The sequence below is a fragment of the Bufo bufo genome, chromosome 9 (genome assembly GCF_905171765.1).
Source record: "Bufo bufo chromosome 9, aBufBuf1.1, whole genome shotgun sequence".
In the NCBI taxonomy this organism is placed as follows: domain Eukaryota; kingdom Metazoa; phylum Chordata; class Amphibia; order Anura; family Bufonidae; genus Bufo; species Bufo bufo.
The window spans coordinates 14,855,029-14,880,282 of record NC_053397.1 but is presented as its reverse complement, the minus strand read 5'-3'; the positions used below and the strand labels follow the sequence as shown (position 1 = coordinate 14,880,282).

At 46.5% G+C, this 25,254-nt stretch overlaps 1 protein-coding gene across 3 annotated transcripts in view; it reads left to right on the top strand.

The window, feature by feature from the left end:
• Positions 1 to 15,932: 15,932 nt before the first annotated feature.
• The window catches only part of CHCHD6 (coiled-coil-helix-coiled-coil-helix domain containing 6), a 275,458-nt gene continuing 266,136 nt past the window's right edge, over positions 15,933 to 25,254 (top strand). For 2 of the 3 annotated variants that reach the window (XM_040408576.1, XM_040408574.1), the window contains exon 1: positions 15,934 to 16,099. In XM_040408576.1, the coding sequence (XP_040264510.1) occupies positions 16,016 to 16,099 (84 nt within the window). In that variant the 5' untranslated portion in view covers positions 15,934 to 16,015. Of the gene's footprint in view, positions 16,100 to 25,254 lie in introns of all 3 variants that reach the window. The other variant, XM_040408575.1, reaches the window with a different exon arrangement.

Genomic DNA, 25,254 nt, shown 5'->3' with positions numbered 1-25,254 from the left:
TCGCGCGGGTCTCGTAGGCGCGATAGGGCGCTAAAATTAAATCGCGTGACGGACACTGAATGTGGAGTTAGAGGGAAAACCCCTTAATTTATGGTAGTTGAAGACCTTGTCAGTATGAAAGTACAGATACCATAGCTAATGTTATGAACAGTGGTCGCCCATGCTGGGAGTTATAGTTTCGCAGCAGCCAGGTTGGAGTCCGCGCTTCTGTTCGGCATCTGTTTGTGAAATGCGTCATTATTATTGTAATTTGGACACTGAGGCTGAACTCACACGTCCGTGAGATACTGGACTGGCATTGGTGGCTATGATGCCGTATAGATCATACCGAGTGTATTGCTGTACAGCAGCGGCGGCGGCACGAAGCGCACGGCGTCATAGCAACCAATGACGCCGTGCGCTCCTGCACTCAGCAGGATGCCAGTCCGGTATCTCACGGACCGCGTTCCACAGACGTGTGAATTCAGCCTAAGGGCTCGTTCACACGAACATATGAAGCCCGTTTTGCGGTCCGCAACGCACGGGCACACCGTCCGGGGGGCAGGCGCATGGGGATCGCAGACCCATTCACTTGAATGGGTCCGCGACCCTTCTGTTCCGCGAAAAGATAGAGCAAGCTCTATCTGTTTGCGGTGTGGAAGCACGAAACGGAACGCCGTAGTGTTCCGTTCCGTGCTTCCGTTCCGCATCTCCGGATTTGCGGACCCATTGAAGTGAATGGGTCCGCATCCGTGATGCGGAATGGCCACGGAACGGTGCCCATGTATTGCGGATCGGCAAATGTGGTCCGCAATACGGCAACGGGCGGCACACGTTCGTGTGAACAAGCCCTAAATCGGAGGCAGGAGGAGATGATATTCTGAAAGCAGAAATCTCTGCGGCTCTTCAGCTGGTGGGAAACTACAACTCTCATCAGGTTCTGATATCCACAGATTGCAGACTACTGCACTCAGGAAACAAATTGAATCAGAAAGGTTAGGGTTAAGGAGCACCCACCACATGGGGAAAAAAAAAAACAATAGGCCTCTGAGTCGTCCTCTTTGGCCATGTGTAAAAAAAAAAAATGGTGCTTGATTTTTAAAGGGGATCTCGAGGACTTAAAGGGCATCTGTCAGCAGTTTTGTTCCTATGACACCGGCTGACCTGTTACATGTGCACTTGGCAGCTGAAGACATCTGTGTTGGTCCCATGTTCATATGTGCCCGCATTGCTGAGAAAAAGGATGTTTTACTATATGCAAATGAGCCTCTAGGAGCAACGGGGGCGTTACCATTACACCTAGAGGCTCTGCTCTCTCTGCAACCGCCGCGCCCTCTGCAATTTGATTAATAGGACCACTGACAGACGCCCTTTAAAATAATGATGTACTGTCCTCAGGATAGGTCATCCATATCCAATCCGTGGGGATCCTGCACCTGCCGAGGGGTTGTCCGTTATTGGAAAAACATGGCCGCTTTCTTCCAAAACAGCACCACCCCTGTTCACAGGATGCATGCAGTATTGCAGCTCTGCCTCATTGACCCCAGGGACGAGGTGGCGCTGTTTTTGTACGAAAGCAGTTATGTTTTTTTCTAATCATGGACAAATCCTTTAAAGGGTCATAGAGCTCAGACGAGCGCTTTCTCCTCCCCATATTATTCAAACCACAGCGCCACACATTGTATAGTGGTTGAGCTTGGTATTGCAGCAAGGTCCCAATCACTTGACTGGGTGGCTGAGGAGGAGACGGCGGCAGCGATCGCCCGGGCACCGCAGCCCCTTCCTACAGCTGATTTGGAATTCCGACCCCCCACTAATGACTTTATAATGGTTGTCACTCAGCTTTGCAGAGATGCATCCCCTGTCTGTGTACTTTTACATTTTCTTTTGTCATATTTGCTGTATCTTACCCTGGGAACCTAAACCCCGTTCCTTTACTCTCTGGCGGCCATATTGCTCGATATGACAGATAATAATATAGACTCCTAGCTGAGGAGGTGACGACGCAGGGACTTCTGTTTATTGGAGGTGATTTTCTCTTGTGGGTGGGGGACTCCTGATGGGACTCCAATTATGTGATTTATTATTTTTTTTTTTTTTCAGTTTTATTTTTTGTTGACTATCATTTGGGATTCATTCTAAGTTGGATTTCAGTGTGAGAATTATGGCAGATTCAATCCCCCCCCCCCCTCCCCCAATTTTAAAATAACGCTTTTTACAAATGTGAGTTGAGTCGCCGTCGCCGCAGGGTCCACCATCTTTTACTTTGGGTTTAGTGTCGTTTCTCCATCTTATTTTGTATGAATGATACCGTTTTAATACGTTCTGTTTGGATGACGCGCCTTGAATCCTCCCCGCCTGGCGGTCTGTACGCCGGGCGCGTTCCTTCGCTTTTCTGGCAGCTGATTACAGAAGAGAATCTATCGATGTGAGTGTAAATAGGAAGAGACTTTATGAAATGTAAATACTATATTTTTATGGTTGGAAAAAAATAAAATAAAATCTGCTTTGATGAAACCTAAGAGAACAACGTCCGAGAGATAATTTAATTGATCAACCGGCGTCACGCTGATTAGCGGGGATCGGTGATCTGCGGTCATTTGTGCACTCGGTGGTTCAAGTCATGGTGGCCATTGAGAATAAGACCAAGTACTTTACTGTGATGCAATGAGAACAGACTCTCAGCTGTGAGACGTTTTAATGTCCCACAGGATTGGCGCATGGCAAATGTGGTGCCAATATTCAAAAAGGGTCCAAAAACAGAGCCTGGAAACTATAGGCCGGTAAGTGTAACATCTGTTGTGGGTAAACTGTTTGAAGGTTTTCTGAGAGATGCTATCTTAGAGGAGCTCAACGGAAATAAGCAAATAGCGCCATATCAGCATGGCTTCGTGAGGGATCGGTCATGTCAGACTAATTTAATCAGGTTCTATGAGGAGGTAAGTTCTAGACTTGACAGCGGCGAATCAATGGATGTCGTATATCTGGACTTCTCCAAAGCATTTGACACTGTACCACATAAAAGGTTAGTATATGAAATGAGAATGCTCGGACTGGGAGAAAACGTCTGTTTGTGGGTAAGTAACTGGCTGAGGGATAGAAAACAGAGGGTGGTTATTAACGGTTCACACTCAGATTGGGTCACTGTCACTAGTGGGGTACCTCAGGGGTCAGTACTGGGCCCTATTCTCTTCAATATATTTATTAATGATCTTGTAGAAGGCTTGCACAGTAAAATATAAATTTTCGCAGATGACACTAAACTGTGTAAAGTAATTAACACTGTAGAGGACAGTACACTGCATATATATACTGCAGAGGACAGTACACTGTATATATACTACAGAGGACAGTACACTGTATATATATACTACAGAGGACAGTACACTGTATATATACTACAGAGGACAGTACACTGTATATATACTACAGAGGACAGTATACTGTACATATATACTACAGAGGACAGTATACTGTACATATACTACAGAGGACAGTATACTGTATATACACTACAGAGGACAGTACACTATATATACACTACAGAGGACAGTACACTGTATATATACTGCAGAGGACAGTATACTGTATATATACTACAGAGGACAGTACACTGTATATATATACTACAGAGGACAGTACACTGTATATATACTACAGAGGACAGTACACTGTATATATACTACAGAGGACAGTATACTGTACATATATACTACAGAGGACAGTATACTGTACATATACTACAGAGGACAGTATACTGTATATACACTACAGAGGACAGTACACTATATATATATTACAGAGGACAGTATACTGTATATATACTACAGAGGACAGTATACTGTATATATACTACAGAGGACAGTATACTGTATATATACTACAGAGGACAGTATACTGTATATATACTACAGAGGACAGTATACTGTATATATACTACAGAGGACAGTATACGGTATATATACACTACAGAGGACAGTACACTGTATATATATACTGCAGAGGACAGTACACTGTATATATATACTGCAGAGGACAGTACACTGTATATATATTACAGAGGACAGTACACTGTATATATATTACAGAGGACAGTATAATGTATATATACTACAGAGGACAGTATACTGTATATATACTACAGAGGACAGTATACTGTATATATACTACAGAGGACAGTATACGGTATATATACACTACAGAGGACAGTATACTGTATATATACTACAGAGGACAGTATACTGTATATATACTACAGAGGACAGTATACTGTATATATACTACAGAGGACAGTATACTGTATATATACTATAGAGGACAGTATACTGTGTATATATATATATATACACACTACAGAGGACAGTTTACTACTACAGAGGGATCTGGATAGACTGGAGGCTTGGGCAGATAAGTGGCAGATGAGGTTTAACACTGACAAATGTAAAGTTATGCACATGGGAAGGAATAATGCAAGTCACCCGTACATACTAAATGATAAAACACTCGGTAACACTGACATGGAAAAGGACCTAGGAATTTTAATAAACAGCAAACTAAGCTGCAAAAACCAGTGTCAGGCAGCTGCTGCCAAGGCCAATAAGATAATGGGTTGCATCAGAAGGGGCATAGATGGCGGTGATGAGAACATAGTCCTGCCACTTTACACATCACTAGTCAGACCACACATGGAGGACTGTGTACAGTTCTGGGCTCCTCTGAACAAGGCAGACATAGCAGAGCTGGAGAGGGTCCAGAGGAGGGCAACTAAAGTAATAACTGGAATGGGGCAACTACAGTACCCTGAAAGATTATCAGCATTAGGGTTATTCACTTTAGAAAAAAGACGACTGAGGGGAGATCTAATAACTATGTATAAATATATCAGGGGTCAGTACAGAGATCTCTCCCATCATCTATTTATCCCCGTGACTGTGACGAGGGGACATCCTCTGCGTCTGGAGGAAAGAAGGTTTGTACACAAACATAGAAGAGGATTCTTTACGGTAAGAGCAGTGAGACTATGGAGCTCTCTGCCTGAGGAGGTGGTGATGGTGAGTACAATAAAGGAATTCAAGAGGGGCCTGGATGTGTTTCTAGAGCGTAATAATATTACAGGCTATAGCTACTAGAGAGGGGTCGTTGATCCAGGGAGTTATTCTGATTGCCTGATTGGAGTCGGGAAGGAATTTTTTATTTCCCTAAAATGAGAAAAATTGGCTTCTACCTCACAGTTTTTTTTTTTGCCTCCCTCTGGATGGACTTGCAGGATAACAGGCTGAACTGGATGGACAAATGTCTTTTTTTTGGCCTTATGTACTATGTTACTAAGGGGGACTCTGCTTATGAAAGGGTCTCTTTATAATAAGCAGATTACAACTTGACCCCTCTCTCCCCAGGCAGAAACCTCCAGTGATCAGCTGTAGAAATGCGCCACCACTGGAGAAATGAAGCATTACACAGTGCTCATTCACATCGATAGCTGGCCTGTGTAATGCAGGACAGGACAGGTCCTCCAGAGCGAGAGACGCTCTTTATAACCGCTCTCCACTTTGGCCACAAGGTGAGGATCCCGAAATCCCTCTGTATATTCCCTTGAAAGCCCCTTTAAGCCAGTTTTACATGGCCGAATATCACATATTATGGCCACAACTCTATAAAGAACCATGATATGGACGCGTGGATCAACCCTGTCCAAGATTACATAAACAGCGCCACAGCCAGCCACAGGTTGTGTGTGGTGCTGCAGCTCAGCCCTATTCACTTCAAGGGAACTCAGCTGCCGTACTGGATACAACCCATGGACGGGGGTGGCACTCCTCCTGGAAGAAAGCAGACATATTTTTCTATCCCCGGACAGCCCCTTTTAAAGGCTATGTACACCTCCGGAGGCAATTTTTGTTTATGATCGCATTTTACTAATTTTTGGCTAAAAATCATATTTTAAATTGGCCTTTATTAACCACCTCCGGACCACCGAACGCAGCGACGCGTCCTGGAGGTGGTTGATTCATTCCTCCTGGACGCGCCGGCGCGTCCTCTCGCGAGACGCGAGATTTCCTGTGAACGCGCGCACACAGGCTCGCGCGCTCACAGGAACGGAAGGTAAGCGAGTGGATCTCCAGCCTGCCAGCGGCGATCGTTCACTGGCAGGCTGGAGATGTGATTTTTTTTTAACCCCTAACAGGTATATTAGACGCTGTTTTGATAACAGCGTCTAATATACCTGCTACCTGGTCCTCTGGTGGTCCCCTTTGTTTGGATCGACCACCAGAGGACACAGGTAGCTCAGTAATATGTTGCACCAAGCACCACTACACTACACCCCCCCCTGTCACTTAACCCCTTATTCACCCTTGATCACCCCTGATCACCCTATATAGACTCCCTGATCACCCCCCTGTCATTGATCACCCCCCTGTCATTGATCACCCCCCTGTAAAGCTCCATTCAGACGTCCGTATGAATTTTACGGATCCACTGATAGATGAATCGGATCCGCAAAAAGCATACGGACGTCTGAATGGAGCCTTACAGGGGAGTGATCAATGACGGAGGTGATCACCCCATATAGACTCCCTGATCACCCCCCTGTAAGGCTCCATTCAGACGTCCGTATGATTTTTACGGATCCACTGATAGATGGATCGGATCCGCAAAACACATACGGACGTCTGAATGGAGCCTTACAGGGGCATGATCAATGACGGAGGTGATCACCCCATATAGACTCCCTGATCACCCCCCTGTCATTGATCACCCCCCTGTAAGGCTGCATTTAGATGAGCGTATGATTTTTACGGATCCACTGATACATGGATCGGATCCGCAAAACACATACGGACATCTGAATGGAGCCTTATAGGGGGGGTGATCAATGACAGGGGGGTGATCACCCCATATAGACTCCCTGATCACCCCCCTGTCATTGATCACCCCCCTGTCATTGATCACCCCCCTGTAAGGCTCCATTCAGACATTTTTTTGGCCCAAGTTAGTGGAAATTATTATTTTTTTTCTTACAAAGTCTCATATTCCACTAACTTGTGTCAAAAAATAAAATCTCACATGAAGTCACCATACCCCTCACGGAATCCAAATGCGTAAAATTTTTTAGACATTTATATTCCAGACTTCTTCTCACGCTTTAGGGCCCCTAGAATGCCAGGGCAGTATAAATACCCCACATGTGACCCCATTTCGGAAAGAAGACACCCCAAGGTATTCCGTGAGGGGCATATTGAGTCCATGAAAGATTTAAATTTTTGTCCCAAGCTAGCGGAAAGGGAGACTTTGTGAGAAAAAAATATATATATCAATTTCCGCTAACTTGTGCCAAAAAAAAAAATTCTATCAACTCGCCATGCCCCTCATTGAATACCTTGGGGTGTCTTCTTTCCAAAATGGGGTCACATGTGGGGTATTTATACTGCCCTGGCATTCTAGGGGCCCTAAAGCGTGAGAAGAAGTCTGGGATCCAAATGTCTAAAAATGCCCTCATAAAAGGAATGTGGGCCCCTTTGCGCATCTAGGCTGCAAAAAAGTGTCACACATCTGGTATCGCCGTACTCAGAAGAAGTTGGGCAATGTGTTTTGGGGTGTCATTTTACATATACTTATGCTGGGTGAGATAAATATCTTGGTCAAATGCCAACTTTGTATAAAAAAATGGGAAAAGTTGTCTTTTGCCGAGATATTTCTCTCACCCAGCATGAGTATATGTAAAATGACACCTCAAAACACATTGCCCACCTTCTCCTGAGTACGGAGATACCAGATGTGTGACACTTTTTTGCAGCCTAGGTGGGCAAAGGGGCCCACATTCCAAAGAGCACCTTTCGGATTTCACAGGTCATTTACCTACTTACCACACATTTGGGCCCCTGGAAAATGCCAGGGCAGTATAACTACCCCACAAGTGACCCCAATTTGGAAAGAAGACACCCCAAGGTATTCCATGAGGGGCATGGCGAGTTCCTAGAATTTTTAATTTTTTGTCACAAGTTAGTGGAAAATGATGATTTTTTTTTTTTCTTACAAAGTCTCATATTCCACTAACTTGTGACAAAAAATAAAAACTTCCATGAACTCACTATGCCCATCAGCGAATACCTTGGGGTGTCTTATTTCCAAAATGGGGTCACTTGTGGGGTAGTTATACTGCCCTGGCATTCTAGGGGCCCAAATGTGTGGTAAGTTGTTTGAAATCAAAATCTGTAAAAATTGGCCGGTGAAATCCGAAAGGTGCTCTTTGGAATATGGGCACCCTTTGCCCACCTAGGCTGCAAAAAAGTGTCACACATGTGGTATCTCCGTACTCAGGAGAAGTTGGGGAATGTGTTTTGGGGTGTCATTTTACATATACCCATGCTGGGTGAGAGAAATATCTTGTCAAAAGACAACTTTTCCCATTTTTTTTATACTAAGTTGGCATTTGACCAAGATATTTATCTCACCCAGCATGGGTATATGTAAAATGACACCCCAAAACACATTGCCCAACTTCTCCTGAGTACGGAGATATCAGATGTGTGACACTTTTTTGCAGCCTAGGTGGGCAAAGGGGCCCATATTCCAAAGAGCACCTTTCGGATTTCACCGGCCAATTTTTACAGATTTTGATTTCAAACAACTTACCACACATTTGGGCCCCTAGAATGCCAGGGCAGTATAACTACCCCACAAGTGACCCCATTTTGGAAAGAAGACACCCCAAGGTATTCGCTGATGGGCATAGTGAGTTCATGGAAGTTTTTATTTTTTGTCACAAGTTAGTGGAATATGAGACTTTGTAAGAAAAAAAAAAAATCATAATTTTCCACTAACTTGTGACAAAAAATAAAAAGTTCTATGAACTCACTATGCCCATCAGCGAATACCTTAGGGTGTCTACTTTCCGAAATGGGGTCATTTGTGGGGTGTTTGTACTGTCTGGGCATTGTAGAACCTCAGGAAACATGACAGGTGCTCAGAAAGTCAGAGCTGCTTCAAAAAGCGGAAATTCACATTTTTGTACCATAGATTGTAAACGCTATAACTTTTACCCAAACCATTTTTTTTTTTTACCCAAACATTTTTTTTTTATCAAAGACACGTAGAACAATAAATTTAGAGAAAAATTTATATATGGATGTCGTTTTTTTTGCAACATTTTACACCTGAAAGTGAAAAATGTCTTTTTTTTTCAAAAAAATCGTTAAATTTCGATTAATAACAAAAAAAGTAAAAATGTCAGCAGCAATGAAATACCACCAAATGAAAGCTCTATTAGTGAGAAGAAAAGGAGGTAAAATTCATTTGGGTGGTAAGTTGCATGACCGAGCAATAAACGGTGAAAGTAGTGTAGGTCAGAAGTGTAAAAAGTGGCCTGGTCTTTAAGGGTGTTTAAGCTCTGGGGGCTGTGGTGGTTAAAAATATTGAGCTGTTCTGTCACAAAGGGTTAACTGTTTTTCTAACTGTGACTGATACTTTCACTTTTTGCTTTCTAAATCTACTAAAGGGCTCTGTACAGGGGCCGACAATTGAACAGATCATCATTAACCAGCGTTACTAGCTACTAGATCAGGGATCAGCAACCCCCGGCACTCCAGCTGTTCTGAAACTACAATTCCCAGAGTGCTCCATGTTTGCATGCTGGGAGTTGTCGTTTCACAACAGCTGGAGTGCTGAATGTTGCTAATCCCTGTAGTAGAGCATCTCAGCTCTGTACAGAAAAAAGGGCTCCAAATCTCTTATATATAAAAAAAAATTGTTTCTGTCTGTCTGCCTCGGTCACATGTCCCTTATCAGCCAATAGAAGCTCGCAGGTCCTTTGTCTCCACATACACACAGTTTTACTCCAGGTTTCCATAACAACCCATCCATTTTTCTTCACTGCTGGAGGTCAGCTTTAGGCTAGGGCTACACGATGACGTGTTGCACGACACATAGGGCACAACTACGATGCAACAATTTTTATAATGATAGTCTATGGTGTTTCACTGTGACATGCTCCGACTGTGACGCGACAGTCACAGAAAAATCCATCGCAGCATGTCGCAGTGAAACACCATAGACTATCATTATAAAAATTGTTGCGAGACGTTGGTGTGACAAAATGTCGTCCTGTAGCCCTAGCCTTAAAGGGGCAGGGCGCTGTGGAGGTCATTGTTAAGGGGGCAGGGGCCACTATAAAGGGGCAGCTGCTGTGGAGCTCACTGTTAAAGGGGCATTCACTGTGGATGTTACTGTTAAGGGGGCAGGCTGCTGTGGAGGTCACTGTTAAGGGGGCAGGGTCCACTATTAAAAGTGCAGCTGCTGTGGAGGGCACTGTTAAAGGTGCATTCACTTTGGATGTTACTGTTAAGGGGGCGGGCCCGTGAGGAGGTCACTGTTAAGGGGGCAGGGTACTGTGAGGTCACTGTTAAGGGGGCAGAGAACAGTGGAGGTCACAGATAAGGGGATGGTTCCCTATGGAGGTCTGTGTTAAGGGGAGGGGTACTGTGGAGGTCAGGGCCGGACTGGCCTGCCGGGATACCGGGAAATTTCCTGCTAGGCCGGCAGGCCTGAGTGCCGCAAGGCCACGGCCCTAGTGACGAGTGGGGGCGGCCGCGGCCGGCGGCGGGGCAGAGCAGGAGATGTCCTCAGGACGGCGATACAGATGTCTATGCTGCGGCAGGGGAGGGAGAGGTGTGTCCCCTCCTGTTCCTCTGATAGGCTGCCGGCCTAGTGCTGGCAGCCTATCAGAGGCCGGTGCAGGCGGCGCGATGACGTCATTGCGCCGCCTGAGCCGTATAGCAAGGGACACAGGCCGGAAGAGGCGGCCTGCATCGCATCGCTGGAGGTAAGTATAACTGTTTTTTTTTTTTTTTTTTTTTTTATATAGGTACAATATATACTGGCACATGATAAGGGGGGACTACCGTGCTGGTCTGGCACATGATAAGGGGGGACTACTGGGCTGGCACATGATAAGAGGGCTACTAGCAAATAAGGGGGTTACTGCCACATAAGGGGGACTACTGGGCTGGCACATAAGGGGGGAATACTGGGCTGGCACATAAGGGGGACTACTGGGCTGGCACATAAGGGGGACTACTGGGCTGGCACATAAGGGGGACTACTGGGCTGGCACATAAGGGGGGCTACTGGCACATAAGGGGGACTACTGGCACATTATGGGGGGGCTACTGGCACATGATAAGGGGGCTACTGGCACATGATAAGGGGGACTACTGGCACATGATAAGGGGGGCTACTGGCACATAAGGGGCAGCTACTGGCACAAGATATGGGGGCACTCTGGCTACTGGCACATAATATGGGCGGGTACTGGCACATGATATGGGGGGCCCTGGCTACTGGCACATGATTGGGGGCATCTATGGGGGCACATCTTACTGGCAGATTATTGGGGGGCACTATAGTGGCATCTACTGAGGCTAAAAAGAAGGGGTATTTTATATGGGGGCTCTGTATAGGGGCATTTTATACTGGGACACATTATGGTGGGTACTATGGGGAGGGGGGGAGCACTATGGGGGTCATCTACGGGGGCACTGAGAAGGGGTATTTTATATTGGCACATTATGGGAACATTAGCTCAACTGGGGGCATTACAAAGGGGTATGTTTTGCACATTATAAGGAGAATTATTACTACTGGGGGGGGGGGGCATTATGGTGGGCTTTATTACTCCCCCATGGTATGACCCCCTAGTAGCAGCACCAGCCTCTCCCTGCTCTGCTATCCCTCTGCCCCTTCTCCAAATCCTTATTATGAAATCTTTGTCATTAGGATAAAACACAACATCAGCTCCGCCGAGCCCCCGGCCAAAGTGTGGAAGTGGCGTCCGAGATCCCCAAGGGTCAAGCCAAGTAATTGTACGTTTTTATGGGGGTTCTACAAAAGAGCTATCGTGGGGCAAAGTTCATATTCGTGTTTACACACGTGTTTTAAAATGAATGCTTTCTCCTATTATAAAGAAGTAAATAATGACGCAATGCTGTGGGGCTGGTGTGCAACTTTTTCCAGGGCTGTTTTTTTATCCCCAGTCCGGCCCTGGTGGAGGTCACTGTTAAGGGGGCAGAGAACAGTGGAGGTCACAGATAAGGGGATGGTCCGCTATGGAGCTCAGTGTTAAGGGGAGGGGTACTGTGGAGGTCACTGTTAAGGGGCAGACCTCTGAGGAGGTCACTGTCAAGGGAGTGGGGTGCTGTGAAACTCACTGTTCAAGGGGTGGGCTGCTTTGAAGGTCAATGTTAAGAGGATGGGCTGCTGTGAAGGTCCCATTTTAAGGAGGCGGGGCACTGTGGGGGGGGGGGGGTCACTGTTAAGGGGGCGGGTGCTGTAGATGTCACTGTTAAGGGGGCAGGATACTGTGAGGTCACTGTTAAGGGGGCAGGGTACTGTGAGGTCACTGTTAAGGGGGCGGGTGCTGTAGATGTCACTGTTATGGGGGCGGGTGCTGTAGATGTCACTGTTATGGGGGCGGGTGCTGTAGATGTCACTGTTATGGGGGATACTGTTTATCTTTTAATGACACAGAAACATTAAATGAAATAGATGAAATATACCCGTGTGAAGCTGGTTCCTTCTGCTAGTTTTTAATAAAGACCAATTGAAAAAAAGATTTTTAGCCCAAATGAGTATAATGCAATAATAATAAAATAAAAAAATATAGCATTTAGGGGTTTTCCCACAATAACAAGGACAGGTGATCAGTGGGGGGCTCACCGATCCCGCCATCTTCCTGAGTCTCATAGACATTGAATGGAACAACCCCTTTACATCTCAAGCACACAAGCTTATGACGCCTCCATATAACCTCCAATAATAGCTCGGCCTTAGAATCCGGCGAGGCCCTGCTGAGCGTCCACTTTAGCACACGCGGAGCCACGTTTTTCTGGATGAATTCTGGCATGTTCCATATTATGGAGGTATTTTTACCCTAAACTCCTAGCTTTTAGGGAAGAATATATTAGTAATACAGCGCCATACAGGGGTACAACATGGCGGCACCAGGAGATGCAGGGACTGAGCGCACCACTCTGCCGAAGCCTGTACTAGATTTCAGCTTCTGTGGACCATCCTTGTTCAATGACAGCAAGCAGAGCTCTTGAACAGAAAGCATATTAGAAAGTTGCACGACTTTTCATCATACAAGGATGACTGGTAACTCGGTTAAATGCTGAATTGATGCTGAGACGCGGAGCTCCCCCTTAAGCCGACGCATTTTCAATTTTTGTGTGCATTTTCTTGCTAGAATAAGCAGAAGTTGCACGACTTTCTCATTTCGAGCAGTGAACAAAAAGCGAGAACAAGAGACGTTCGTCACAGGTTGACATCGCAGGCAACAAGCAGAGTATCTCTCCGCGCCGGCTGCGAGGCGCCTCCATCTGCGGAGTTACATTAATAAAATGTATTACGTTAGAATCCACCGGGAGATCGCAGTCCTATCTAACAGATGTTCATCGCGCAGCGTTTGTAAATCAAAACTGCCAACATCTGCCGCCACCTAATTAATGACCGCGGATCAGCTCAAGTAAATGGGGAGATGTGCAGCGGAGGCGCAGACAAGCGCGGTCTGTACGGAAAATACCTGCAGAATAAACCGGAACGGGAACATCTGCTGGATTATCAAACTGTTTGTCATATTCCGCTGCGGATTTAACCCTTCCCAATGCGGATTGTGAAAACCGCGGCGAGCCTGTAGCTCTTGTGTTAGGAATGCCGCCGCAAAATTTGCACTATTGAAATTCAGCGGCGAAAAATTTGCAGTAGCCCTTATAGAGGCTAGAGCGCCCCCCCCTCCCCCCAAGTCCAAATCTACAATGTGACACGTATAGTTCCCCTCTCTCTGTTAAAGGGCATCTGTCAGCAGTTTTGTCCCTATGACACTGGCTGATCTGTTACATGTGCGCTTGGCAGCAGAAGGCCTCTGTGTCGGTCCCATGTTCCTATGTGCCAGCATTACTGAGAAAATGATGTTTTACTATATGCAAATGAGCCTCTAGGAGCAACGGGGGAGTTACCATTACACCTAGAGGCTCCGCTCTCTCTGCAATTTGATTGACAGGGCCAAGCAGTGTAAATGTGGTCATGCTTGGTCCTGTCAGTCAAAGTGCAGAGGGCAAGAGCCTCTAGGTGTAATGGTAACGCCCCCGTTGCTCCTAGAGGCTCATTTGCATATATTAAAACTTCATTTTTCTCAGCAATGCAGGCAGATAGTAACATGGGACCAACACAGATGCCTTCAGCTGCCAAGTGCACATGTAACAGGTCAGCCAGTGTCATAGGGACAAAACTGCTGACAGATGCCCTTTATTCCCATGCTGGTCTCCCCCCCCATCATATTCCTTAGCAGTCTAAGATGTGTAACTCCCCATAGTGGTGTTACCACTTCTGCACCTTGCTACTGTCTTTATTGGTCTAACCTCATGTCCTCTTATGCATTTTTTGAAGGTCCTCCACAATGTGCATCTATAATATTGTTTGCAAGGGTTATGTTCACATGTAATGTGCCTGGTTCACCAGCAGGTGGCAGCAAATATGGCACAGCTATCTTAGATAGAATGGAACCTTCTATTCCATTCTAACCCCCCTCTGGAGAGAAGTGGGCAAGTACCACTTCCTGCAGGAAGGGTGGGGACAGGTTCTTACCCCCTGCGCTAGGGGAAGGGTGTACTGGGGCACGTCTCTGCTGGCCATGGAGGCCAAAGCTTGAAGCCTCAGGAGCCAGGAGGAAAGTTCCCTGGCATAACCATAAGTCAGACCAAAGAGACAAGTGCAACATACAGAAGTAACAGTATATTAAGCAAGCCTGTCAGTACAGCAGAGAGAGAGAGAGAAAGCAAGCAGAGTTATTGAAGAAGCCTGCCAGTTTAATACTAAAGCCTGTTGGGACCAAGATAAAGCTTGAAGACTGTTTCTGATTAACGTTTATGCAAAGTAAAGCTACATACAAGGTCTGGACTCAATCTTTCTTTCAAATCCCTCAATTATTCCCCCTATTTATTGCTTCGGAGCCAAAGCCTGGGGTCCAGCCGTATCCAGGTAGGAACACTGTGACACACATAAAGGGACATTTTAGGCCGCAATATACCAATGGGCATTTCTACACCTGGGACACACGTTTTTTTTAATATAGAGGACCCTAGGCGGAGGTGCCCGTTGCAGATGGTGGCGACCATCTTGTAAGGGATCCAACAGGGGAGCAGAACGGAGGCATCACGGGAGGGACAGAGGACGCCAGGCGTGTTGACGTGCACAGTCAAATTTTCTAATGGTCTGTCCCTGGCGCCCAATTTGGTATTTAACAAGCAGAAATGGCGGCATTAACGTGCGGTCCGTGCGAGGGGACTGGGAGCAGGAGCGATTCAGTCAGGGGCAGACACAGGAAAAGGAACCTCCTACAAAACCCATGGCAGACGCCTGCTGCAGAAAGAGATAGACGGCGCCTGTGTGCCGCTGTCTGTATAATCATCAGGTTCTAACGAGGTGTTTATACGTATTTACATACGTGTTTTTCCATCACCAGGTCCTTGGGTTGAAATAAGATTATTCTAATAGCCTCAGTTTGTCGTCGGCCAAAATGATACAAATTAAAGTAATTTATTTTTTATTTTTTTACCACGGAATGAAAACGTAAAGCATTCGTTATCATACGATAGAAACCATCAAACAACCATTAGCGAGAACAGCACCTATATTTAATGTACAATACTGAGTAATGGGAGCAATGACAGGGCAATAGTAAAACAAAAATAAATGTGACTAGAAAATGCCTTGTGGTTAAACACATCTCCCAGTAAAACAATGAGTCAGAACCAGTCATGAGGCCGTAATACACAACCATAATAACCTACACCCAGGCTAAAGACTACAGCTCCCGGCATGCAACGCTTCCCCCTGCCCTCTCGTGATTGGTGGAGGCGGCGGGCCTCGCTGTCATTGGCTGGCGTCTGGTCATGGGTTTCCAAAGGCCGCCGGTAGTTGTGCGCATGCGGGAAAGTCTGTCAGTTTGGGGGACTGCTGGTGGCGGTTACCCTGGTGATAAGTAATGGGGGGAAGCGAGAGCACCGGGCGGCGGGTGTCCTTCGGGATGGATGAAGAGGAAAGGGTGCGGGTGCTGCGAGGAGTCAGGGTGAGAACGGGTCTATCTCCCCAATATGTCTGTGTGTCTGTATCTGCGTGCTGGTCCAGGAGCCGGTGATATCCAGCCCATGCAGGGTCTATTGGGGTCCATGTGTAAATACAGCGCATGGCATTATGGGAAAAATGGCGCAAGCATGGCTGAAGATATGATTGGGGGGTAATGCACCAGAAAATTGGCCTAAGGTGCGTTAGACTGAGGTAAGTGGCCAAACCGCTCGCGTTAAGGGTAGGTTCACACTTAATGGATAGGTCGGCCAGCGGTGGGTGAGATTTTTATAAGGGTCCATTCACACGTCCGTAGTGCATTGCGGATCTGCAACACACTCGGCCTTCACCCCCATACAAAGGACTATTATTGTCCGCAATTGCGGACACGAATAGGACATGTTCTATTTTTTTTTCCGGAGCTGCAGACTGGAAGTTCGGGCCGCGCTCCGGAAATGCAGATGCGCAGAGCACATAGTGTGCTCCCCGGATCCATTCCGTCCCCATAGAGAATGAATGGGTCCGCAACCGTTCCGCACAATTGCGGAGCGGGTGCGGACGACACTTGCGGACGTGTGAATGAAGTCTAAATGTAATCTACCTGCCGCAGGAAAAAAAAAGCAGGGCGTTAATCAGTTGGATTATGGCGCAGAGAAATTTGCGGTGACTCCGTGAACGAATTTGATTTTGCCGTCAGTTTATTCAGAATTTGTGTGGAAATCTGTGGAGGTGTTCCCCCCCCCCCCTTTTCCCCCCTCCGTAAATTTGGACGTACAATAAGGGAGCGTTCACATGGGATGGTAATTCAGCCCATCGGTTACATGCAATTTTTTTTTTTTGCAGCAGATTTTACCCCGTACATTGGAAAGGGTGAAATCTGCAGTGAATTGTTCAGCTGCAGAATTAAAATCCTCCCCACAGATTAATTTCTGAGCGGATTTATTTATTTTTTCTGCAGAGTGTGGATGAGAGTTTTACTGTTTTTCATTTTTTTTGCTAGACCTCATCATTTTGCTGGCACTGTAAGGCCGTGTCCACGTGTGGTACAAACGCTGCCGATGTGCCGCCGTAGATTGTGTTCATTTAAAGTTTTTTTTTTATTTTTTTTACAAGATTGATGACTGATCCTCAGGAAATGTCATCAGTATCAGATCGGCAGGGGTCTGACACCCGACAACCCCTGCCGATCAGCATGTTCGAGGAGGCTACAGCCTCTTTCTAGACCTGTGACGTCGCACTCATCGTTCACATGACCGAGGCGCAGCCCAGTCCCATTCATGTAAATTGGCCTGGCATGCAATAGCAAGCACGGCCACTATACAATGGACGGCGCTGTGAGGAGGCTGCAGAGCTCACCAGAGAACCACCACCCCTTCCGGGAGCCACCGATCAGATGCTGAGGAAGGGCCATCAATATTAGGGCTCGTTCACACGAAAGTGTGAAGCCCGTGCTGTGGACCGCAAATTGCGGTCCGCAATGCACGGGCACCGTCCGTGGGCAGGCGCATGGGGATCGCGGACCCATTCTCTTGAATGGGTCCGCGATCCTTCCGTTCCACAAAAAGATAGAGCAAGTTCTATCTTTTTGCGGTCCGGAAGCACGGAACGGAACCCCAGAAAGAACTCCGTAGTGTTCCGTTCTTCCGTTCCGCATCTCCGGACCCATTGAAATGAATAGGTCCACATCTGTGATGCGGAATGGCCACAGAACGGTGCCCGTGTATTGCGGATCCGCAAATGCAGTCCGCAATACGGGCATCACACGTTCTTGTGAACGAGCCCTTAGGCTCCCAGAAAGCACCTTTTAAAGCTTCATTCACACGTCTCTGTCCGTGCTCCCCTGAAGGATCCGTGTTGGGTCCGTGTGTCCGTTTTTTGTTGTCCGTGTGCCATCCGTGTTTCACTGACGCTGAACAGCTGTAAAATAATTTTCAAAGCATCTCTTAATGATCCGTGAAACACGGATAGCATCTGTGTTGCATCCGTGGTTTTCACGGACCCATAGACTATAATGGGCGTGAAGTATCCGTGAACATGGACAAAATAGAGCATGCATCCGTGCTAAAAACACGGACCCACGAACCGTGCTAAAACCCTGATTTCTGAATACACACATTAAAATGAATGGGGAGGTGTGTCCCTGTACGGTCTGACACCAGCAGCACTGATTGGACAGTCACACACCCGCTACTGGTTACACCCAACAGGACCTTTACTGCTGACAATTTATTTCTAAACTTCTAGATTTTAAGTCTTTGCAGGGCATCGGGTGAAATCCGTATTTGCTGCAGATTCGTTTAGGATTTTCTGATGCGTTTTACATCCCATGTGTAAAACTGTGGCTTGTCCTCGTGCAGTTCTGCTATGGAACGTACTCGTGTATCCACATGTGAACATAGCCTAAAGTCGCCTCGGTGGGGGGTCAGACTGCTGTTATTGGTGGTATTTCTATGGAGAGTGATGACCGCTCCTCTGCTGGAATGTCCTATGGCCGCCCCCATTCTCAGAATTATCATTTCCCAGTGGTCATCTCTCACATGACTTCTAGTAGTCAGAAAAGTCAGTTGTCAGACACCTTTAAATTTTGGACATCAGGTGCTTCCCCCCCACCCCAGGGCGTGTTCACACAGTGCATTTTTCGGTGTTCATTCCACACAGTAATTTTCAAAGGGAATCCTCGCTTCTGTCCATACAAACATGGGTTTTTCCATTTCATCCACCATGACGGCTATGGATGAGATTGACCCCTTGACCTCTGTAGGGGCAGGAACACGCAGAGATAGAGTTTAAAAGCCCCCACCCACTCTCTCCCTTCAGTGTTTCCTGTCCCTAGAGAGGGCTTTACACAGAGAGGCCTCCCAAGAAGGGAGGTGAAGAGTTTTATTTTATTTTACTTTATTGGTGTTTTTTCTTCCTCTTAATTGGGGAGGTAGACTTACCAAATTCTGTTCTCCTCTGCCCTCCCGCGGCTTCTGCCGAGCAGAGGAAAGGGGAGCGATTCTCGTCCCTGATGTCGGGGGGCTTGCTCTCACACCTCGTAGCGCGGTCTTCCTTCCCTCTGAGGAAGCGGGCCTGCTAGAGCGGAACGCTGCACACTGGAGGGGGGCGGAGACAGATCTACCTCCTGGAGGGGGCGGAGCTTTCAGAGGAGACACGTCATCACGCCGAGCGCGGGCTGATGATGTCAGACGCCGCTCTAGATGAAAAAAGAGCGGGGCGATCCTGTAGGTGCCGTCTCCTCTGACCCCGGCAGCATGTCGGCTCCTGAGACCCCTGGGACCCGCATGGACAGCGCAGACCCACCTTCGGCCGCTCCTTCAGTGAGTTCCCCTGCGGGGAGATGGCAAATGTTTTTTGTGTCTCTTTTATGAAGCTTTCTGATACCTGGTTGCTCTTCTCTTCCTCAGGGAGTGAAATAAACTAAATCTAAATATGTAAAATGTGCCACTTGTACTAAAAATCTCCCTGATGGATATAAAAAGAAACTGTGCAAATCCTGTGTTAGTGATCTATTAAAGGAAGAGCAACCATCTATCCTTATGGAAGTAAAATCCATCATTCAGGATGAAATTAAATCCTCCCTTTAAGCCAGTTCAGCCTATGCCTCCTGCCAAAAAAACCAAGGTCATCAGCTCCATCCTCCTCTGATGCAGAGGACATGGACGAAGAAGCATCCGTCTCTAGACATGATATTGAGGAAGATCGATTGTCAGAGGGCAAAGTAGCTGAAAACGATAAAAAGTACATTTTTCTCAGAGGAAATGGAGGAACTACTAAAGGCTGTAAGGGAGACCATGGGTATTGAAGAGATCCAAAAACCGAGAACGGTACAGGATGAAATGTTTAGGGGATTATGTACGAAAAGATCCAAAGTTGTTAACGAGAATATTAAGGAAATGATCCTCAATGAATGAACAGATCCAGAAAAGAGATTGGGGGGGGGGGGGGGGGGGGGGTCTCTAGGGAGTTTAGAAATGGGCTACTTTTTGATCCCTCAGAATCTAAGATCTTTAACGAAACCCCAAAAATTGATCTACAGTTGGCAAAAGTTGTAAAGAAAACTTCCCTGCCATTCGAAGATTCTTCCCAATTATGTGACCCAATAGAACGAAAGGCGGACGCTCTGTTGAGAAAATGTTGGGAGGCTTCCATGTTTGGGATAAAAACAAATATTGCGGCAACGTCTGTGGCTAGGGCCATGTATTTCTGTACGAAAACCATATAAAGAATAAAACCCCTAGGGAAGAAATCTTGCACTCCATCCCCCTTCTAAAGTCCGCCACTGCGTTTCTGGCAGACGCTTCCGCGTAATCAGTCAGATTTGCAGCAAAAGAAGCAGCCCTTTCAAATTCGGCTAGGAGAGCATTATGTTTCATTGCTTTTTCAGGAGAATGCATGTTGGCCCCGTATTAGACAACATCCTAGAAAAAGCGGCCGATAAAAAGAAGGGTTTTCCAGAAGAGGGAAATATTATTATTATTATTATTATTTTTTTTCGTCCATTCAATTCACAATCCAGACAGGAAAGGAGGGGGAAAGGAAAAACAGGACTTTGGAGCTATCAGAAGGAGGGCAAAGGCAGAGGATTCCTCCTTAACCCCCAAATTAAAAAATGTACCCGAGAAAGAAAAAGGGAAAGGATTCTATTAAAGGCTATTCCTGGTCCAAAAACCAGACGGATCTTTCCGTACCATTATAAACTTAAAGGATCTAAACAAATCAATAACATACAGGAAGTTCAAGATGGAATCGATCTCGTCCATTATACCCCTAATCAAAAAGGGAGCCTACATGAACTCTATCGATCTCAAAGACTCCTACTATCATATTCCTATCCATCTAAACTCACAAAGATATCTCCGATTCGCACTAAAAGACATCAGGGGCATTTTGCACCATTTCCAATTCTCCGCCCTTCCATTCGGTATTTCTTCAGCACCCAGAATCTTCACAAAGTTGGTAGTAGAAATGATAGCCCCCCTCAGACAAGAGGGTCTGTTAATCTTCCCATACTTGGATGATTTTTTCATAGTAGGAAATTCAGAAGGCGAAGCAGTCTTGCAAACTATTTTTTGCAAAAAATATCGGATTTGGGTTGGCTAATAAATGTAAAAAAAAAGTCCTACTTAATCCCGTCACCCAACAGGAAGTCTCTAGGAGTAAGTAATCTCTTCCACAAGAGAAGATAGAAGACATCATAGGAAAAAAAAATGAAATGTCCAATCTCAGGACTGGTGCTCAATCAGGAAGGCTCTGAGCATTCTAGGTCTTATGACATCAGCGGTAGCCTGGTGTCAAGCCCACACCAGAACTATGCAAACCTGGATCTTAGGGAGTTGAGACAAAAAGATAGTCATCCCATACCCAGTAAAATTGGATCTAAATTGGTGGAAGAAAAGGATACATTTATCAAGGGGTGTCATCTTTCTAAAAGAACCAGAGATACAGATCGTGACGGATGCAAGCAGCTTGGGTTGGGGAGCAAAGTTGGCCTCCTCAATCTGGCAAGGAAAATGGTCAGAAGAGATCAAAAACAAATCCTCAATTTACAGAGAATTGCATGCGGTCTGGGAAACCCTAAAAGTCACTCAAAGACTGTTAAGCAAAAAACATCTAAAACATTTTTCAGACAATACAAAAGCAGTCGCTTATTTAAAACATCAGGGAGGTACGAGGTCCCAAAGTTTCAAATCCCTAGTGGAAAAGATTTTTTCCTGGGCAGAAATTTTTTGTCCTATCCATCTCAGAGGATCAGAAAATCTAGAGGCAGACTTCCTGAGCAGAAGGACCCTAGACCCGGGGGAATGGTCTTTAAATCCAGGAATCTTTAAAAAAAATATCCGCCAAAGGGGGCTTGCCGCAAATAGACCTGTTCGCATCAAAAAAGAAATGCAAAGGTCAAGTGCATTTGTTCCTTAGATCCCAGAGACAAAGCCATGGGCAGTAGTAGACACTTTCTCAGTAAAATGGAGATGGGACCTGGCATACGCTTTCCCTCCTTGGGCGCTAATCCCCTGCATTCTACAAAAGATTCAAACAGACCCAGTAACGGTCATACTAATAACCCCCTACTGGCCAAAAAGAAGCTGGTTCTCAATTCTAAAGAAAACAGCTCTGGAGGATTCTTGGGTGATACCTTCTCAGGAGGACATGCTTTCGCAGGGCCCAATTCTCCATCAGAAATGAGACTTTTCAAACGGTCAGCCTGGATCCTGAAAGCGAGGTCTTAAGGAGTAGGGGTCTTTCAGACGAAGTTATTTGTACATTAAAAGCCAGTAGGAAGAAGGTTACCACAGCCATCTACCTCAAAATCTGGAAGAAATACTGTACTTAGTTGGGGGAAGACTCTCCAAATATGTCTTCGCCATGTATTCAAAAAATGTTAGATTTTCTTGAGAACGGGCAAGACCTAGGCCTTAGACCAAGTACCTTTTAAAAGTACAGATCTCCTCCCTAGGGGTGTTCTATGATACAAATTTAGCCGATCATAGATGGGTTAGAAGGTTTATAAGAGCAGCCTCCAGACTTAGACCTTCATTAAAGCATAAGTTTCCTCAATGGGACTTAAATTTGGTCTTAAATGGATTGACAATATCACCTTTTAGCTCCCATTTCCATTAAAGGGTTATTCCCATCACGCTGTTTTATACTTACCTGGTTTCGGCAGGGGGCGGGCTACATCTTGATTGAAGTTTTCTCCCGGCTGCGCGCTGGACTGAACGCGCACGCCGCCGCGCATGCGCTCTGGTGACTTCTTCCTGGCAAGTATACTACACTGGCCAGGAAGAAATCACCATAGCGCATGCGCGGCGTCGGCGTGCGCTTTCGGGAATGCGCACGGCCGGCCGGGAGAAAAGAAGAATTCGTCTGCGCAAGAGCGGCCACCGCGATTCCAGCGAAGAGCGGTGGCCGTAACCAGGGGAGACGGAAGACAGTCAGGTAAGTATACGTTCATTTTCTTCTAAGGGGTGGGAATTAGTTCATTAAATATATTTAGAAAAATGATCACTGTTAAATCATTAACAGATTTAACAGTGATCATTAAGATGGGAATACCCCTTTAAGCACCTCTCCTTTAAGACTGCTTTCTTAATAGCCATAACATCTGCTAGACTCTTGGGAGAAGTAGAGAACCTTATCTTTCAGTTTAGTATTAAAATTGGACCCGGGATTCCTTCCTAAGGTGGTTTCAAACTTCCATAGAGACCAGGAAACTGTCTTGCCATCTTTCTGTAGTGATCCTAAAAAAGCCCCACAGAAGAACATTTTCATCTTTTAGACGTGAGGGAGACTATTATCCAGTACCCGAGGGCCACAGAACCTTTTAGGAAAGATGATAATCTATTGATTCAGTTTGCAATAAAGGAAAGAAACTTTCTACAGCATCCATAGGTCGCTGGATAAAAAACACTACGTGATGCTGTTACTCCTTAATGGGTCACGCTTGTCCTACTAGAATTAAAGCCCCCCCCCACCAGAGCTATGGCTTCTTCATGGGCAGAGAAAGCTGGGGTGTCTCTTGATCAGATATGTAAGGCAGCTACTTGGTCTAGGATCAATACATTCATAAAACATTATCGTCTAAATTAGAGGTGGGACGAATCCAATTTGTTTTGAATCTCGAATCCTACGAATCCTGTACATAAGAATTGTGTGAACGGTTTAAGAAACAAAGTGATCCAAACATGGGGGGGATCTGTGGATGGCACTGTTATGGGGGGGGGGAATCTGTGGATGGCACTGTTATGGGGGGGGGATCTGTGGATGGCACTGTTATGGGGGGGGGGATCTGTGGATGGCACTGTTATGGGGGGGGGGGATCTGTGGATGGCACTGTTATGGGGGGGGGGATCTGTGGATGGCACTGTTATTGGGGGGGGGGGATCTGTGGATGGCACTGTTATTGGGGGGGGGGGGATCTGTGGATGGCACTGTTATTGGGGGGGGGGGATCTGTGGATGGCACTGTTATTGGGGGGGGGATCTGTGGATGGCACTGTTATTGGGGGGGGGGATCTGGGGATGGCACTGTTATTGGGGGGGGGGATCTGTGGATGGCACTGTTATTGGGGGGGGGGATCTGTGGATGGCACTGTTATTGGGGGGGGGGATCTGTGGATGGCACTGTTATTGGGGGGGGGGATCTGTGGATGGCACTGTTATTGGGGGGGGGGGGATCTGTGGATGGCACTGTTATTGGGGGGGGGATCTGTGGATGGCACTGTTATTGGGGGGGGGGATCTGTGGATGGCACTGTTATTGGGGGGGGGGATGTGTGGATGGCACTGTTATTGGGGGGGGGGATCTGTGGATGGCACTGTTATTGGGGGGGGGGATCTGTGGATGGCACTGTTATTGGGGGGGGGGATCTGTGGATGGCACTGTTATGGGGGGGGGGGAATCTGTGGATGGCACTGTTATGGGGGTAGGGATCTGTGGATGGCACTGTTATGGGGGTAGGGATCTGTGGATGGCACTGTTATGGGGGTGGGGATCTGTGGATGGCACTGTTATGGGGGGGGGATCTGTGGATGGCACTGTTATGGGGGTGGGGATCTGTGGATGGCACATATATATAGCATCTAATGCTATGTGCCATCCACAGATCCCCCCGCCCCCCACATAACAGTGTCCCTGCAGTGTGAATGACCCCCAATACAGGGGCTGGGGGCCGGCATCTGGATTGGGAATGACAGCAGGGATCGGTGCACTGGGTTTAAAATTCAGAAAACTGGGCGGAGCTTAAAACAGCCAATCAAATATTACCTAGTGCTATTCAATGGGCATATTTAAATTGCTGCCATTCTTACACTGTTAATGGCAGGGTCTTCAAACTTGGTACATTCGGTTACTGGGTGATGGGAATTGTAATTTGAAAAGTGGGCGGAGCAACAAACTAATTAGATTTTCTTTATTGACTTCAATGAGAAAATGTAAAAAGCTGTTCTTCTTACAATATGAAAGCCAGAGTCCCCAAACTGGCACCATGGGTCACTGGGTGAGTGGTTAGAATTTAGGAAAAGTGGGTGGAGCCTTTAACAGCCAATCACATTTCAGCCATTTGTTTTATATGGGAAAATTTAAATTACTGCCGCTCTTTGACTGTTAATGGCAAGGTTCTCAAATTTGGCAGTCAGTCAGTCATTGGGTGACTTGGGTT